At 40.6% G+C, this 19,627-nt stretch overlaps 1 protein-coding gene across 2 annotated transcripts in view; it reads left to right on the forward strand.

The window, feature by feature from the left end:
- Nucleotides 1-3,755: 3,755 nt before the first annotated feature.
- RASA2 (RAS p21 protein activator 2) overlaps nucleotides 3,756-19,627 on the forward strand; it is a 108,888-nt gene continuing 93,016 nt past the window's right edge. The window contains exon 1 of one of the 2 annotated variants that reach the window (XM_044754388.2): nucleotides 3,756-3,941. In XM_044754388.2, the coding sequence (XP_044610323.1) occupies nucleotides 3,809-3,941 (133 nt within the window). In that variant the 5' untranslated portion in view covers nucleotides 3,756-3,808. The remainder of the gene's footprint in view (nucleotides 3,942-19,627) is intronic. The other variant, XM_044754389.2, reaches the window with a different exon arrangement.

The raw sequence follows: 19,627 nt of genomic DNA on the forward strand, positions 1-19,627 counted from the left end.
CCAACATTCAGACGTTTCATGTCCTCCTCCAGGAGCTTAGAAAATTTGAAAATATTTTTAATGGAAGAGCTAGAAGTTTTAGAATAAAAAGTTGTCCATATGTTTAGACATACCCTTGTTATGGCTCTGTTTGATCTTGAGGCAAGATGTTAATATATTTTGAATATTGCTCAAAATATTCTGAATATTTAAGGTCTTGCCTCACTTCCACCACTCCAATTTTATCAAAAAAGAAAATGCTGATTGGATTTAGAGACTGTTTGTACAATGTAACCGAAAATGATGGGGAAATCAAGTCATCAATCATCAAAAGAACTTGCCTTCCCACCCACTCACTGGAAATAGTTCTGCCTCATGAGTGTTTAGCCCTGAGAAAATGATCTACGTCTAAATATTGAAAAGCAAGCACAATTCTCTTCACCTGGGTCACCAGAAAGAAGGTAATAAATAACTCAAGACTAGGAGATACCCTTACATTGCCGTGTTATAGGTTGGTGGGTGCTGATTCAAAACAATGCTGTATAACTAACAAGTTCTGGAATTAGTTTTTAGTTGCAGGACACATTCTTATTAAGAGGCGATGTAGTTTTCCTACCTCAGCCACCATGAAGCAAGCCAGTTTGTGGGTGAAAATGACTGAATGGGTTAAAAACTGGTGAAGAAACAGGAAAAGACATAGTAGTGAATGGTTGCTCATCAGAATGGAGCGGGTAGAGATAGGCGTGATGGCCTCTAAACACATTCATTAATAATTTGAGGAAGGAAGTGAAGTGCAAGTTTGTGTATGATGCAATATTGTTCCAGTTACTAAACATCATGAAGAAATGAGAGGAACTCTAGATGAATTTGAAACATAATGCCAGGCCAATAAAGCCAGGGAGATATAACAGCCTTCTTGTAATTGTACTTTGAGTAAATTTTATTAGTCTTCACAAAACTTTATTTCCCAACTATTTTACATTAAGGAAACAATGACTCTGCTAAAGATCTCTGCAAAGCAGGCTGGTATCAATAAAAAGATTGTTAATATCCTTAAATGTTTATTCAGAATTAGAGCAATTAGGAATGATTTCAGATGAAGAAAAAATGGAGTTTCTGGGTTTTAGTGAAACAGTATAATAATTCTGAAATCTGCAACAGGAAGACTGCCTGGGAGAAAAAAAAAGTGGAGTATCATTTCATGTAAAATCATTTTCGTACCTTTAGTAACAATTTAGTAATAGAGTTATGGACTTGGGGTTAAGCTGGCAAAAAAGAAGGGATATCAGGAGAATCTGGTACAGATACTGATACTTTAAAGAAAGGAACAGACTTTTAAAAACTAGCTTTTAATTTAAAATTATAAGATGTTATTAAAGTTTCCCATTCCTACTTTAACCATATGGACAGGTATGATGACGAATAATAAATACAAATCAGAACTTTCCAAACAGGGAACCTTCAAGCCTACAAAGTGGAGGGAGTAAGTGAGCTAATATGATTCAATTCATTCATTCACCAGATATTTATTGAGGGAGTCGAAAAAATGAACGTAGGAGAAGAGATAAACACGGACACAGGTACATAATGCCGTGTGAAAAGTGATCAGTGTCACAATAGGTACAAACAAGAACTCTGTCCAAGAGAGAAAGAGCAAGATGGACGAGGCAGCATTGACCAGGCAGGAAGGTCACTCCTGACAGAGTCACACTTGCGGGAAAAGTGGCTCAGCGTGGCCAGAGATAAGAGGAGTGAGGTAGGCTGGGTTTAGTCCCAACCCTGAACACTTGCCCAAGGAATTTGAGCTTTAGTCATTTCTAGCACTCTTCATGGCCTGTAGTGTAGCTTGCTTGCTGGCTGAAGGGATGAATGAAGCCATTGATGTTTTTTTGAGCAGACAAGTGACAAACTCCAACTTTTGCTTTAGGAAGATTAATTTAAGTGGTATGTAGGAGGAAGGGGAGGGATGGGAGACCCATTATAAGAATTCCAGTCAAGAACATGAAGCAACATTTACTGAGCTAATCCTACTACGAGCCCAGCATTCCACTAGATACTTCACACACATACTCTCAATAATTATTTAATCCTGATAATAACCCTTTGAAGAAGGAAGAGTTAAGCATAGCATTCCCATTTTACTGTTAAAAAAACAGGTTCAGAAAGGTTGAGCAACTTGCCCAAATGTCCCACATGTTAAAGTGTAGAATTAGGCTCCAACCCAAGTCTGCCTGTCTCATAAGCTCGTGCCTTTTTAAAGACAAAAACCAAAAAACTATAACATGTTGACACTACTCAAATGAAGATGATTTTAACAAGGACAATGACAGCCAATGGAAAGAAAGGAAGAGAGATTTCAGCAGAGTCAGAAAGATGTGGCACCTGAAAACAGTATGAGGATGAGGGGTTAAAAAAAAGAGTCAAGCTTTCTAGCCCAGATAACAGAATACGGCTGTGAACTCAGATTTGGAATGGAAGATAGAGAATTAAGTTTTGGACTTGCTGTTTGAAACGACAGTAAAACATCCATATAAGAGGGGGTAGGTTCACTTTCTCCAACATGTGTAAAAATCACATCGACGCCACCTGCAACACACACAGAACTGGAGTGCCACTCCTCAGAGACAGACACATACTAAGGCCAGTCTCTCTGGCTGTGCAGCCTTTGCACAAGCGGCGTCTCCTCCTTGGCACCTGCCTCCCTCTCCCCGCTTGTCTTCAGTTCATGTCTTAGTGCAGTTTCCGGGAAGGCCTTCCCTGACTCCCCACTTTCCTCATCTTAGTCCCTTCCTGTGTCTGCAGGCAGACTGAGCTGGAGGGCGGGGATCTCTTCACCTCAACTTTGCATAGTTTCTGAGGCTATCCCTAAGTCTGACTCTCAAAAAAATATTTGTTGACAGACTGACTGATTCCTATTGCTGCCCTGGAAAACAACTACCCTGCCCTATTAGGTCAGGTATCTTCCTTCTTAGGGCAGTGCAGTTAACAACCTCAGGACCAGGAAATCATCTTCCTCCTCACATACCAGGGTATTATTCATGCAGTTTACTCACTGTAAAGAGTTCCTTGAAATAAAGCTAACAACTAGTCAAAGATTTACGAATTTCCTAGTGTCAATCAACTTCTTAACCCGCTCACTTTTGGGGTGGGGGCGATGGGACCCGACGCTTCTGTGCTCTGTTTCCGAAATATACAAGTGGTGGTAAAGTCTTCCGAATTTCTCTACGGGAGGGTCTCAGGCGCTGCGCTCACGTTGTAATTGAGGGCTGTGGTCCTTCCTCTGAACCAGCTTTTGCAGAGCAAACAGCGTTCTCACTTCAAAATAAGGATTTTTGTGTGGTGTGTGGCTTGGGGGTAGGGGCGTGTGTATATTCCCGGCGAAGTCTCTAATGCACCTCTTGGCTCCTTTTGAATAAGGTAGTCTTGAGGTCCACCCGACTGTCAAATTCCATTCTATCTTCTTCCCACAGGGAGTTCCCTTGAGAGTTAGGAGGTGTGGAAGTCTGCTCGTGCCGGGAGCCTAATTCCCAGGAGGATGCGGGGACCTCGGAAGGCCGGGACTTTCCCTCAGTGGGGCGGCAAGGCTGCTCAGAGCCACGACTTGAGCTCACTTGGCCAGCGCCTGGGCTTTCACCGGGCAGACACGGGGCGACCCAGCAGTCTGGTTCGAGCCGGGGCGGCCCCGGTTCGAGGCGGGGGCGGGGGCGGGGCCGGCGGGGCCCTGGCGGGGGCGGGGCCAGCGCACGGCTCGCCCAGCCTAGGCCGCCGCTGGGCTCCGCCTCGCCCGGCTACGCAGGCGGCGGGGCTGCGGCACGGGCCGGGCGGCACCATGGCGGCGGCGGCGCTTGGTGCTGCGGCGGCTTCTTCCCAGGCGCCGGCGGCCACGGCGACGGCAGAGCCCGGGGCCGGCGACGAGGATAGTCGCGAGGTCCGAGTGCTGCAGAGCCTGCGGGGCAAGATATGTAAGCGAGGGCCGGGCTGAGGGGACCCACCCGGCGGCGGCGGCGGCGGCGGCGGGGCTGAGGGGGCGGCGGGCGCGCGGGGGCGGTGGCGGCGGGAGCGGCGCGAGCGGCGCTGGGCTCGCGGGGCCGAGAGGGGCCTGGGCGGGGGCCGGGCCGGGCCGGGCGAGGCTGGGAGGGGTGTGGTGGGGGAGGCGTCGCCTCGACGGGGCGGCGTGGGCTGGGGCCGCCCTGTCCGGAGGGAGCGGGAGCGGGGAATTCGCCCCGGCCGGCGCCGGCGTGAGGGGCTCGGCTCCGGGGCGCGGTCGGGGGCACGGGCGGGGGGCGCGAGGAGCTTCCGGCCGCCCTCAGACGCAGGCCTCGGGGCGGCCGCGGGCGCCGGGAGCGGCCCCGAGGTGGGAGGCGAGCGGTAATTAGGGGGAGGCGCGGCCGGAGGAGGAGGAGGAGGAGGGCGGGGAAGCAGGGCCGCCGAGGGGAGGGGGCTGCTGGCCCCGGGGCTCGCCGCCGGCACGAGGTTGAAAAAGGCGCCCTGGGCCGGAGGCCACGGGCCGCCCTGGGCCGCGAGTGGCGGCCGCGCGGGGTGCTGGCTGGTGAGCGCGCCGGGAGGGGCCCGGGCCGGACACCTGTCCTCGCCCCACCTCGCTGCGGCGGGGACTTGAATCGAGAGACAGCGTGACTGACAGGACTTCAGGCAGGATGTAGTGGCTTCCTGTGAGCAGGTCTCAAAACAGTCATCCAGCTCGCACTTAACCCACTTAATTCCTTTCCTTCTCATGCATTTAATTGTTACTTTGGTGAGCGAGCCGCACTGGTTGACTTAATACAAGATTTTTGCTCACAGGCTCCGAGCATTACTATAGACGGACCATTTGAGTTCAGTCATTTGGACGTTTGTTTTAAGAAAATGACTCTTTGGCGTCAGGTTGCCGGTTTTTTCAGTGGCTTATTCAGAGGAAACGCTTTTTTTTTTTTTTTTTTTTGCTATTTGTAAGATAGATCAATAGAAGTTATTGCTTTTGTCGAAATTTAGCTTTATTTTCTTTATTCAGTGTCTTCGGATTGGAAGCGTGCTTCATGTTTCATGTAAATAACTCTTAGTGATAGGTGCCTTTTACTTTGTATGAAGAAAATCGAATTGCGTTGACATGGCTAACAATGCTTTTTCTTGCAAAGAATGTAAAATTGTCCTCTTCCTGAATAGTGATATTATTAATTGAGCTGGGATTCTTCTACTGTCCTTTTTTCAAGTTCCCTCCCCCCATTCAAGTATTAGGGATTTCATTAAATCTCAGAAGCAGACAAGTTAAATTTTGTCACCTTTTTATTCCCAGAAGTAGTAGAGTACAGTTCTTAAAATGTGGGAAATGACACCAAACAAGTCGATCTTCTTTGTATCTAAGTTCCCAACATTGAAGTCACCTCCTAGGGTATAAAATCTTTACAGAATTTGGGTTAAGTCTTAAACTTAGTATTTGCATATATCTAATTTAATATTTGGGGAAACTATACATGGGCCTGAGTTACCCCCTTGATCTAATTTTCCAAGTTTTTACCATTTTATACTTTAGCGTCACTTGATGCTCTGCAGCGTCCACTGGAGCCTCACTGATTTACAAAGCTGCAGGTTCTACAGTGAAACTACATGTACACAGATCTTGGAATTGCGAGTTAGGGTTGGGTTGTTTCCAGAAGGACTTGACTGCCCTGCACTTTCACCTGCTCCCGGGCAAAGATATCACAGTAAGAGATATCACTGTGAGTGAAACTTGGGCCTACAAATAAAAAAAACACAACTTTGTTTCTGTGACTTAGAGCAGCCCCACCACCCGGACTTGGAGATTGATCATCCAGTTGCTGGGAATGACATTAGTGCTTTAACCGTAGGCAAAGTGTTACATCTGTTATCTCAGTCAGTTTCTTGCTTTTTGAATTGCTCAGTTTAGAGCTCAGGTCCTGGAGTATCGGCTTCATAGAAAAAATGTGTTAGGATACTTACATGTGAAGCTTCTCCCTCTCCATTTCTTTACCCTCCTTTTAGCTGGTATAATCCAGAGTTGGTTGAGCTTCAGAACCCTGTGAAGAGATGCTGTTTTCTGTTTCCCTGAAACTGACATGTGGGTTTTTGCAGGGTGGGGGCTGGGAGGCTGGAAGAGTCAATAGCAGGTGCTAAAGTCACAGAAATGGGATGGTGGTGGTTCTGACAGTGAAGATATTAAGCAGCTTGTGGGTGTGGGTAACCATGTCAGCTTTCCTTTTCACCATGCTAGGAGACCTCAGGGGAAACCTGATAGTGCCCACTAGCCTGGAGAGGTGCTGGCAGATTCCAAACTGCTGATGGAGAGCCTCCCATCTGGAGAAGTAGAGATCCATAGGGCTGAAAGTGAGCCTGGAAGGAAACGTCATTTTTCCTGAACTTGGGTAGGACCCTCCAACTCCAGATCATACCAGCAAAAAGCGAAGATGGATTGATTTATATATCTTTAAAATTCTAGAGATAATAGCCCACAAACTTCTTTAGGGATTTCATTCCATTATTTATTAATTTTCCCATATACTTCACAAGGTGAAATACCAGAGTGACAGATTGAAAAACCATTTTGTGGTCAGTTTCACACAATCCACTGACATTAGCAAATCCAGTGTTGCTGACATTATTTTTTCTTATATGCTGATCCCCAGTTCCGTGAGGTTGTTTTAGTGCCCTAGGAAACCATGGCAGTTCCAAATGGTCTGCTTCCTTAATATTCAAGAGGCAGGTTTAGTTGTTGGATGTCCTAGAGTTGTCATATGAACCCTTGAAAAAGGCAGTTAAGGGTGTACTCCAGGTATACTCCAGGCTCCATTTTTTGCAGTGAGTAGCAGGTACGCTAGCCCACCTGAAGCACTCTTTGCATTCCCCTCCCCCACCCAAAGCCCCACTGGCAAGTGAAAGAGGAGGATTGGGGCTTTCTCCTTTATATTTTCAGGCTTCATGCCATTATTTTGTGATGTCCTCCATTCTGGTTACTGCTGTTTTTACAAGTTTACTCTTGTCCAGTTAAGTCAGATTGTAAAAATGTTGAAAGAGCCCGTGCCACCTTATGCCTGGGTTTACCTTCAAGGGAGATCAGATTGATAAGGGAGGCAGATCTAAGGATTTGTGTGAATATTGAGATGTGTGGTACAGTGCAAGATGTGTGGGACCATGATGTGTCCCAGAACTCACTTGGTCTCCCTGATATCTTCAGAAGAAGAATGACCTAGGGCTGTTGAGCAAAGTAGGATCTGTGGGGTATGGTTAAGGCTTAGAGGCTTGGTCAGGTTAGTCACCTGGGTTTGAGACTTCACTTAATTTCCAATTTTTGTTAATCTCTGTGTGTCTCGATATTCTCGTGTGTAAAATGAGGATAGTAAAAACACCTATTTCACAGGATTGATTTGAGGAATAAATAAATTCCCTTCTCTGATCATTTCTCCCCCTCCACCCAAGAGCTAGGTTGGACATGGACCATCTTTTAGGAAGGATTAGAGTAGGAGATAAAACCTAATCTTTATCTGATGTTCTTGTCCAACATGTACTGGCATTTCCTGGTGTAGAAAGCTGATTAAAATCGGAAGACCTGTATTCTGTTTCATACATTGTTAATTATTATTCATGTGACTTTATGCAGCTCACTTAAGAGTTTATCTTCCTCATCTTTAAAATGGGAATAATAACTTCATCAGTAGCTATTTTGTACATGGTGTTCCCTCTGCCTGAGAGTGTTTTTCTCCTTCCCTCCACCCCATGTTTATATCAGGGAACTCCTACTCATCCTTCAAACGCCTGCTGCATGTGATCTCCTGACCAAAGTCTTCTTTGGGGCACCACCACCCCAATCCCTGGAGAGAAGTTGTTTGCCCTTGGTACTGCTGGGGAATCTCAGTTCCTTGTCCATTTCCTTATTATAGCACATTTCACAGAAATTATTTATTTGTTTTCCCCAGTAGACCGTGAGCTCTTCCAAGGTAGGATTCATTCTTGTTCATTTTTTTAACCGCACCATTGTCAGCACAGTGCCCAGAACAGAATAGGTCTTTAGAAAATGCCCTACCTCTCATTATGTTATCCTGAGGAGGATTTGAGATACTAGATATGAAAGTGTTTTGTAAATTTTACAGCTATACAAATGAGAAGATGATAGCATTATTAAAAGAAATCTACATGGGTCTGTGGCAGGAAGTTCATCTCTTTCAAAATCATGGTGCCAACTGGTGAGGTTTGAACTGATGCCAAAGTTGCTTCATTAGGAAAAGGATTAAATTTTTCTAAATGCTCTGATTGCTTATTATTAGGGGATTTGAATATTGTTACTTGACTGTATTCCATGAATATTGTTACTAATTAGTCCTGAACCTGGAAAAGAAAAATCTCATAATCACACCTTACACATTAAATGTCTCTATTTGTCATGGCAGGTTTGAATTTTTTGGTAATAAAGTATAAATCAAAACATTTTCTTGACCACGCAATAGAATTGAGATTAAAAAGAGTTTATTCATGCTAAGAATTCATTACTCTCAGATATTTGAAATGAAATGAGTTATTTAATAAATTATTAGAAAGAGGGAAAGATTAATAAAGGGTTTGTTCATGCCAAGAATTTATTATTGTCTGAAATTTGAAATGAGATGATGAGTTATTTAGCACAGAGGAAGAATCCATCTTTCATATGGTAGAAATGAGAGAAAAGAGTTCTTTGTAAAAGTTCACAGAGCAGTCTGCTCATCATTTGCTCTGAGGAAGACAGGAGGTGAACTTCAATGAGTTCATAGAGTTTTTTTTTTTTTTTTTTTAACTTAGAACTCTTTGAGTAGACTCTAAGGGACTGTGGAACTAATGTAACTGAAATAAAACTATCATTTTATCCGTTAATAATAGATGCTAATCCTATTTCCTTGTTAATATGCTTTATGAAATTATTTAACAATAATATCAGATTATGTGTTTTATCTACTAATGAAGTTCTGTGCTCCTTGGCAAGCTGCTGAAAGTTTTGTTGTAGAGCCATCGATTAATGTAAATTCAGAAACTTATGTATGCTAAGAAATTTCTGTGATATATCTTTAGTTTTGTATGTCATTTTAGTCATCAAAAATCCCTAGCTAAAAATAATATACCTTATATGGTTATACCAACACACATGCAAACATCAGTGAACTGTAATTGACAAATTTGTTACTGTGAGCTTGGTTCTAAGAATATCATTAGTGACAGAATGGCTTTGGGCAAATTCTTTAACTTTTCTGAGCCCCTATTTTCTTACTTGTGAACTGAGAGGTTTGGATGTGGTCTTTAACATCACTTCTAGGACTCTTTGATGATTGCTTTTTAACTTGAACCATTTGCTTTAAGACAGTACATCAGATGCTTTTATTTTAATGCTTAAATATATTTGGTGTACCTATTTTGCATAAGATGCACTATTTTAAAAATATTTAAGATTTATTAGATAAGATTGTACCCTAAAAAAATTTTTTTCTGTGACCGTTAGTTTATTTATTTCGCAGTACCTAACACGTATGTGAGTGTCTGTTAGGGCATAGCCCACTGGGCTGTGAATTGGATGAAAAAGGTCCTTACTAGTTTATCCTAAAGTCTGTAGTACTAAGTAATAGTTGCTTTTAGACACCTGTAATCTTAGAGAATTACAGAAGTTTAGAGCTGGGAGGTAGAGAACATATCTTATTCTGTCCCCTCATTTTACAAATGAAGAAATTGACACTCAGAGACTCAAAGTGTCACACAGTTAATGGCCTGTTGGGCACTAGTTCACTACTGTCAGAGTTCTTTCTAAAATGTTACATAGGATGAATTCATTAGTATGAATGTTGCAAATATACTGCATTTATTGTATGGTGATTACACTGCCTATCTGGTGATATATCCAGAAATAGTAATAGATTTTCACTGTGCCATCTACACTCTCTCATCTGTCTCTTCTTGAGACCTTTGTGAAGTGTTTAGAATTAGTGATGAAACTATGGTGATGACCTAGGTGGAGAGTGAGCCCGGATGTTTACCTATTTGTGTCATGCTCTAAGTCAGCAGTTTTCAGTCCTGACTGCCCATCAGCATCACTTGTGAACTTAAAAAAATTCCGATGCCCAGAATCTGCTCCAGACCCACTGAATCAGAATTTCTGGGGTGGTACTTGGATATCCGTAGTTTTAAAACATTCCACAGAGGGTGGTAATGGGCAGCTAGGAAGGCAAACCTCTGCTTTTGCCGGTTGAACAGGTTAGCCACAAATTACCTGAATGGTAGTAACCTGCTGTGCACGACCATGTACAGGGTACCAATAGAAAGTTTGGAGTGATCACAGGGTGGCATTAGTTTGTTTGATTATGTTTTTAAAGATTTATTTATTTATTTGATTAGATAATAACAAATACCTGGTACAAAATTCAAAAGGCACAAAGGGTACACATTGAAAAATAGATTCTCTTACTTCTGTTGTCCCCTAGCCATACCCTCTCCAGAAGCAAACATTACCAGTTTCTTGTGTATCCTTACAGAGATAATTTAAGCATTTACAAACATAAATGTATGAGTATTAATATCTCTCTCTCACCAACATACAGATCATAGCAAAATATACACATTGTTTGGATTTTGGTTTTTTACACTTAGTAGTAGCTTGAAGATTTTTCATATCCATGTATATAGGGAGCTGCCTCATTTTTTTAACAGCTGCGTAATATATCATTATCTGGATATACCACAGTTTATTTAACCAGTCCTGTATTGATGTACATTCAGGTTACTTCCAGTCTTTGTGTTGCAAACATTACTGCAATGAATAACGTTGTATGTCATTTTTAATATGAGTGCATGTGTCTATTTATGGGATAAATTCCTAGATGTAATGGATTAATTGAATGGTATGTGCATTTTTATTTTGGAAAAACAATGCCAAATTGCTTTTCATAGAAACTATAGCAGTTTATGCTCCCACCAGCAGTGTATGAATGCCTGTTTCTTTACACCCACACAGTGTGTATTTTAAAACTTCTTGGTCTTTACTGATCTGTAAGATGAAAAGGAACGTCTAATTTGTGGTTTTAATTTGCACTTCTTGTAAATGAGGTCAAGGATCTCATCATATTTTTAAGAGCCATTTTTATTTCCATTTTTTTGTGAACTTGTCTGTTTATTTTTTCTACTGGATTATCAGTCTTCTTACTGATTTATGCTTTATGCAGTAAGAAAGTTAGCTATTTTTTGTAGTGGAAAGATTTTTAAAAATTTAGATGCTTTGGCTGATGCCTATTCTTGAGAAGTTGATTGTGAGATCCAGTGAGGGGCACTCACTTGTTGGTTTCATCTACTTATGTAATTTCTGATACCAGAGTAGAGATGGAAAAAGAGCTGTTTGAAAAAAGGTAAGTGAAGACTTAGGAGTTAAAAGACGAACAATAGATTGAGCGAAGATATTTGCAGTAAATCCTACACACAAAGAAAATACTTAGATAACACTTTCTCTGTGCCAGGCACTGTTTTAAACACTTTAAGCTTATTAATTAATTTAATCCTCACAGTAACTCTGTAAGTACAGTTTTTATCCACGTTTTACAGGTGAAGAAACTGAGGCACAGAATAGCTAAACTAAGTAACTTGACCAAAAGCAGATAGTGAATGGTGGAGCTGTTGTTCAAACTGGGCAGACTGGCTCTCGAGTCCGTCTTGTTACTCTTAACCTACTATACTATACTGCCTCTCTGTTAGTGTCCAGAATATACAAGAAGTTCAGGCAAATTTAAAAAAGCAAAAGGCCATTAGAAAAATAAAGGCTGTGAATAGGCATTTCATAGAAAAGGAGACATAAAAGGCCTGTAAACATAGGAAAATACTGGTAGTGTTTAACAAAAATTAACCAGGGAAGTACAGATTTTAAAAAGTCATTTTGTGAAAAAAGAAAACCTTGTTAATTTCAGTATTTGGTGAGAGTTTGGCGAAATGGGTAAGTTTAAATTGGTAAAGCGATATTGGAGAACCTTTTGGCAATATCCGTTAAAAATTCAAATGTATATACGCTATCCATTTCTACTTCTACTTATCTCCCCTACAGAAACACTTGTACATTTGCAGAAGAGGCATATACGAAGATGTTTAATGTTGCCTTGATGGTGAAACAAACAATTAGAGACAACCTAAGTGTCCATCAGTAGGAAAATGGCTAGATAATATGTTCGTATACATATTCTATAGCAGCTAGAAAGAATGACGGATATCTATAGTGTGAAAGGAAAGAACTTCAGAAGGTATTGTTGAGTAAAAAATAGCAAGTTGTTAGAGTGATATGTGTAATATCATATCCGTTTTATCTTTTCTACATGTATGTGGGAAAATGCACAGAAAGAGATTTGAAAAGATGTACAACATTGGTTACCTCAGTGGTGGACAAAGGGACTTTGCCTTACCTATGATGGTTTCATTTTTTATAGAGTGTATTTGTGTATTAGCTATGTTACCAAAAATGACTATTCCTGTAAATGAATTTGATACAGTATTAGTCTTAAGCTGTGAGAGCCTCTCTTGCTCTATTCTTGAAGACTATCCTATCTGTAAAAGTAAGGGTAACCAAATGTTAGGCTTGGTGACATTTTGAGTGCACATAGAAATAAAGTCAACTTTTCTGTCAAGTGTTTTGGTAACTTTTTATTTTGATATAATTTCCAAAAAAGAAAAAATTATAATAATGTGGTGAATTCCCATATACTTCACTTGTTTTCACTAATTATGTTCAAAAAATTGACTTAAAAAAATTCGGTGTTTTCTTCCAGAGGAACGTAGTAAAAAGAATAGTTTTGATCATTTAAAATATTATAACATTTGTGTGAGTGGTGCAGAACTTCTTAGTTTTGAATTTGGACAATTTTATATAAAATTTTCTTAGTGAATGAGGAAGTGAACTAACGTTTGTTATTTACTATTTTCAAGTACTGTTTAGGACACTTTGCAAATTATTTCATTTAATCCAATTTCACGAAGAAGATTGTTGTTATTCCTATTTTAGTGAAAAAGAGGCTGACACAAAGGTTATTTACTCAGGGTTTAAAGAGGCAGGTTTTTAGAAGGTCTTTAAGTTACCAAAGCTCATGTCCTTTTCTCTACCATGTTGCCTGTCAGGTGGTTAATTGGAAGGAACTGATGATACATTTCTGTTGTCAAGAAGTTGATAATTATCTCTAAATTAGTTATAGTCTAATGTAAAGATATTCAATAAAATTAGAATCTTGGAATGCTGTAAAAATTTGTCTTTAGTACTGTTTTGGGGACTCACAAAATAATGTTAGCCTTCTATCTGCCTGACTATGCTCATGTTAGTTTGTGTTTGTGAATGGTTCTTCTGGAACACACACACGTACACTTGTACATGCACGTGTGTGGGTGCAACTTCTTTATATCTAGGTGCCACTTTTTTTTTTGAAAAGCACTAGATCATATGAATCTCATTTTGGCTCCCTGGATGCTATTACCAGAAACAGCAGCCATATCCCATATATGGCCTGTTCATGTAGCCCTTAGTTCTGCCACCACCTAGCTTTGGCCCTTTGGTTTCCCTGCCATACTAGGCTCTCTTAATCAGCCTAGGAGCCTTGCTAAGCTTCGTGTAGTTGTAGGAACCATTGGCCTATCCTAGGAGAGATTCCTACCATATGTGCTTTAGAGTTTGGTCTGCTACTTGAGAAGGGGGCTGTCGGGAGCTTGGATCAGCACACATTGAAAACTGAAACCGGAAGTGGGCAAGGCAAACCACAGGAAGATCCTGCCTGCAACTTGGTGACGTATCTGTATAACCCATGGACACTTCCTGGCAGTACCTTGCAAAACTTGCCTTTTCATGTACAATAGTTTCCTAACTTCTTGTTCTAGACTAAGCTTCAGTCAGAGATGATTAATATGATAGCAATATAGATAACTGTATGATGATTATTATACACATAACTTGTGTAAAGCAACTCGCCCTTAATTATGTTCTGCAGACTTTCCCACTGAGGAGTTGCATCTTACCTAGTAGGACATTTTTGGGGAGTTGCCTTGGAATTTATGCTTTAACCTTGACTTTTTGCCTTGTCAAGAATTGTACTTATATGTTGTTCAGGTTTTATAGCTACAAAACAAGCCTTTGCTCGCTGAGTCTAGGCTAACCACCTAAACCATGCTGGATTCCTGGAATCCTTTGCCCACTCAAGTGCTTGCTCAGTGGTATTACCTTGTTTTAGGCACCTTGATGATTGCACAGTACCTTATTTCCATGATGGAGTAAGAGTGCAGTGTTAGTGAAATTTTATTATTCCCTGTTTCTTTAACCTCCAAGTCCCAGATTAAAATTGCAGTGCCTGTTCTTAGGCAGAATCAGATTTCTGACAGGAATTATGTAATGTGTTGATTTTTTTTTTTTAAGATTACCAGTTGAGTGGGATTATAGACTCTTGGATTATATTTTTTAAAGATAATATATTATTCACTAGGAATGAGAAAAATTGCTTGACAATCCAGCTATCTGATCGTGTTGATTCACACATTGGAAAACTCTCCTTACTGGGAGGTATTCCAGCAGTCACCATATACCTATTGGTGCCATTTCTCATTCTCTGCCTGAATAATAGTTATGCTTTCAAAGTGACAGCAAAGGAGGGAAATAACAAAATAAACTACCTAACTTTTTTCTCTTCAGTAGTGTGTCCCTTTCTCCCACCGCCACTTTTGCTGCCGTACACTGGGGCAATCTGACATACTCTGAACAGGGTGAATATGAGCTTCTTTAGAAGCTCATGAGTGATTATGGTAGTTCTTTTCTTCCTTTCTCCATTGAGAACTGTAAAGATAAATGAAGAAGAGAGAGCTTTTGTGTAAGATTTCTGTATCTTATCCAAAACATTTATTATATTGCATATATAAAAATCTACTGAATGATAAATGGTAAGGTAGCATGTTGAAAGCATGGTTTTCTGCTACTTTTCTAGTAATCACTTAACCTCTCTGAGCCTCAGCTTCCTCTTCTGTAAATTGGGAATAGTAATTTTGCTAATCTTACAAAGTGGTTGTGAGAAGACTGGATGCTTTGGTGTACTGCCTGGAACATTGTACTCAGTTAAGTGTAGGCTGTAACATAAGCAGTAGTAATACTCAAAGTATATTTTCATAGTTTTCTTGATGAGTAATTTATCTAATATAAATGTATATCTAGTTCTTGTAGTGTTCATCAGATTAAACTTGCAATAGGTAGCAATGTCTAAAAGTATTTGAAATCAGTGTTACCATGTGCTTTTTAAATTTCAAGTATTGTCTCAGAAATTTAGAGCTATGAGGAACCTAGATGATTGACTAGTTAAGGGGTTGCAAACTCCAGTCTACAGAGACCAGGCATAATAAAGTAGAGCCAGGTGGAGATTGTTAGGATTTATTAAGGGGATGCCTGTCTACAGTTTCTACTCAGAACCATGTTTCCAGGTCTTTGATTATTAAGAGAAACTAGAAATATGGATTTATTTACTATTAACTCTCCCAGTTTCTAGATTTTGGCTTCATTTCCTTTTTAGTACTCTGCAGGCCAAACGAAATAAATCTCTGGCTACCTGACCCCCAATTTATGTCCCCTATTATAGTTCAAACCCCTCACTTTTAGAGATGTAGAGCCTGAGGTATAGTAAGGCCAGGTGTTTTTCCTTGTATTTCCTGTAATAGAAATGTAATACTTTTGTAATAAAAGTCTCATTTTTAAAAAATAAATGAGCTCCCCTGGTGTATCCAGTTGTTAAGTTACTGATTATCTTTGGTCAGGACCTAATGGCTTTGGTGAAGGGAATTGTGGGCAGGTACTAATTTTTAGGAAATTGCTAACCAAGGAAGAGCACTATTAGTTATTATTTACTAACTGCTTACTCTGTTCTAGGAATTGTGTTAAGTGCTGTCCCTCAGTTAATGCTCACAAAAATCCGGAAGTATTGTAGTTACCTCTTTCTATGCAGGAGGTTGAGACTGAGGACATACAGATCATCAAGTACAAAGCTCATGTTGAAACTCAGATCTCTGTCTCCAAAATGCATTCACTTAACTTGCTGTACTATACCAATACTGTAGATATTTTCAGAATTTTGTGCACCTTTGTCTTATTGCAGAAATTATAATTAAACTTTATAAGAAAATTTGAAAGACCTTAGGATATGTTAACTTTATATAGAATTGTCTTATTTTTGTATAATTAGATGGCACAACAGCATTTTAATTTTGCTCTAAACTTGTCAACACCAAGACTATTTTATATATATATATATTTTTTTTTTTTTTTTTTGAGGAAGATTAGCCCTGAGCTAACATCTGCTGTCAATCTGCCTCTTTTTGCTGAGGAAGACTGGCCCTGAGCTAACATCTGTGCCCATCTTCCTCCACTTTATATGTGGGATGCCGACCACAGCATGGCTTGTCAAGCGGTGTGTAGGTCCGCACCCATGATCTGAATCTGGCGAACCCCGGGCCGCTGAAGGAGAACGTGTGAACTTAACTGCCATGCCCCTGGGCCGGCCCTGAAATGTACATTTGATTCATTCTTTCCCACTCTGTTTTTTTGTTGTGAATGTAAATGATGGTTTGCATATTTTAATGTCTTTTCCCCATCTAAATTTCCTTTTTTTTAGAGATCGACATCTGAGCTAACATCTGTTGCCAATCTTTTTTTCTTCTTCTTTTCCTCCGCAAAGCCCCCCAGTACATACTTGTATATTCTAGTTGTAGGTCCTTCTAGTTGTGCCATGTGGGATGCCACCTCACCATGGCTTGATGAGTGGTGCCATGTCTGCACCCAGGATCCGAACCAGCGAAACCCTGGGCTGCTGGAGCAGAGTGTGCAAACTTAGCCACTCAGCCACGGGGCTGGCGCCCCCATTTAAAGTTCTAATCCTCTGTTTAGGTTGATATTCCTGTTATTAGAATGTCATATCCTGGGTCACTTGGGCCAAGTTCTGTGAATTCTATCTCTGTAGTATCTCTTCCATTTTTTTCCTCTCCCATTGCCATTTTAGTACCTTCGTTGAGGTCCTGTAACTGTCGGAGTAATTTTCCTGAAGCGTAGCTCTGACCACACAGAAACTCTGAGTGACCCTTGTTAGTTACTGAATAAAGCTAGAACTCCTGAGCTTGGCATTTCATGTTCTCTGTATGAATGCCAGCTTCCTTTACAGGTTTCTCTGCTCTTAGTACCCTTTCCCTTTATGCTTCAGCCGAGTTGTACTATTCCCTGCCTCCTTGAAGGTGCTCCTCTTATTCCCAATTCCGGCACTTGTTCACATTGTGCCTTACTCCTAGAACGTTATCTCTCCACTTCCGGTTTCTATATTTGGGGAAAAAATCACTTGCAGGGGTTATTTTGAAGATTAAGTGTAGTTATGTGTATGAAGTTCCTAAAAAACCTACTGTGTATAATATATGCATGAATTTATTCAGTAAATGGTAGCTACTATTATGATTTAGCTTTCCTCCCACCCCAGGTTATCTTTATCTTAGGATCATCTTGTCCAGGATCCTGGCCCTTTGCAATTTCTCTTGGGGTTAATCCCACTGGGGTCTGTGTTGGCTCTTATCCCTGAACTTAAGGTATCCTTTGAAATAGATGTGGGCTTACAGCATCTTCTTGGATAATTTCAGAAAGGAATAGCTGTCTATTCCCCTCAGCACTGCTGAATTCCGAAAGACATTAAAGGTGGAATGGAAAGACTAGACTTTAGAGTTTTATTTATGTCAAGTCACCTTTCCAGCTATGTAACTGTGAATTTTTTTTTAATTTATAAAAGGGAATAGTAATGCTTACCTCATGAGGTTGTTGTATAGATCAATTGAGATACTTGAGAGAAAATATTTAACACTGTCTTGGAGCATCCCAACTACTTGATAAATGTTTATCTTCTTTTCATACTTATCCCAGTAGTGTCCTCCTGTAGGGCACACAGAAACATACGTACAAATCTACATGTATAAATGCACACACACAGTCCCCCCAAACATATACATTTGCACATATGTGCATACTCACAGACATATCCAGAAGCATATATATCAGAATCTCTGCCTAGTAGCCTGATATTTGGAATTCTAGCCCTAGGTGAAATTTATATGGTAGGATCTGGATTTACCGTCTGTCGACCTTTGCATGGAATCATTCATCTTGTACACAGAGTTGGTCATATTTTCATTTCTCTTTATCTAAGTTATCTTACCATTTTTGATTCCCAGTGGTGTTTACCTTCTTGTTTTAAACTGTTTAATTTTTGACAATGACTAAAAGATACTGTTTTCTGTAAAATATTTAGCTGTTTGCTCTGTTCCTTCAGGTGTTGATGCAGTGGTTACCTACGCAGTGGAGCCTTCCTTGGTGCTCCTTCTCTCTGCTATTTCGTATGGTGTCCATTCCTGCTTAACACTTATTAGATATTAGAAGCTCCTTTTTGCCCATGCTAAAGTTGTAAACACACATACACTCATACTTATTCAGTAGCTATTTCCTCATCTGTTAGAAGCTAAGCATGGTGCTAAGAATTGGTCCCTTCCCTTAAGAAGTTTATAGTTCAGTGAAGAGGCATACAGCTGTCTCCTTTGCTGGTTTCTTCTCATTTCTACCAACTCAAAATGACAGAGAACTCTGAGGCTCAGTCTTCAAATTTTTTTCTTTTCTATCCATGTTTACTTCCCTTGTGATCTTGTATATTCTTATGGTTTTATGAATATTATATGCCTGTAAATGACTCTCCAATTTTGTCTCCAGCTGGGACTTTTTTACCCTCTTGACATCTGCACTTGGGTGTCTAATAGGCATTTCAGATTTAATATGCCCAATACAAACTCTTGATGCCCCTCCCACAACAAGAGTCTCCTCCCTCTGGAAATGGCATCTCTATTCATGCAGTTGCTCAGGCTAAAACTCTTAGAAGCCCTCCTTAACCCTTTTTTCTCTCATACCCACATCCAAAATATCAAAAATGGTGTTGGCTCTATCTTCAAAATATATGCCCAGTTGACCACTTCTCTCCACGCTAAGTTATCTCTAATCAAGATTATTACAGTAGCCTCCTGTCTAGTTTCCTGCTTCCAGTCTTTCCCTTCTGCAATTATTTTTCTAAAACAAGAGTTATATCATGGCATTCTTCTCTTCGAATTCTTCAATAGCTTCCCATCTCACTCAAAAAAGCCTAAGACTTCCGATTGGCCTGCAAGACCCTGTTAATCTGCCTCCTTCCCCACCCCTACTTCGTCTCTTACCATTTCCGCCCTCTCATCGTTTTGCTTGTTGTTTTACAGCCATACTGGCCTCCTTGCTGTTCTTTCAATGTGCCAAGCTGTCCTGTCTCAGGGCCTTTGCATATTTTATTCTTTCTGCCTGTCCATCTCTTTCCCCAGATAAATACATGGCTCATTCCCTCATTGGCTTCCTTCAAAGATATCTGCTCAAATATCTTATTAGAAAGGCCTTCCCTAATTCCCTATATAAAATAACATTGCTCTCCTCCCTCTTTCTACCCTCTGGGCCTGGCACTGCCGAACTTTCTTATCCTACTTTGTTTTCTTCTATGGCAATAAATATTTGTTTCTTCCATGGCAGTAAATATTGTATACTTACTTGTTTAAGAGCTGATGATGTTTGTCGCCCCTGACTAGATTGTACAACAGTTCC

Source organism: Equus asinus, chromosome 21, assembly GCF_041296235.1.
Source record: "Equus asinus isolate D_3611 breed Donkey chromosome 21, EquAss-T2T_v2, whole genome shotgun sequence".
NCBI lineage: Eukaryota > Metazoa > Chordata > Mammalia > Perissodactyla > Equidae > Equus > Equus asinus.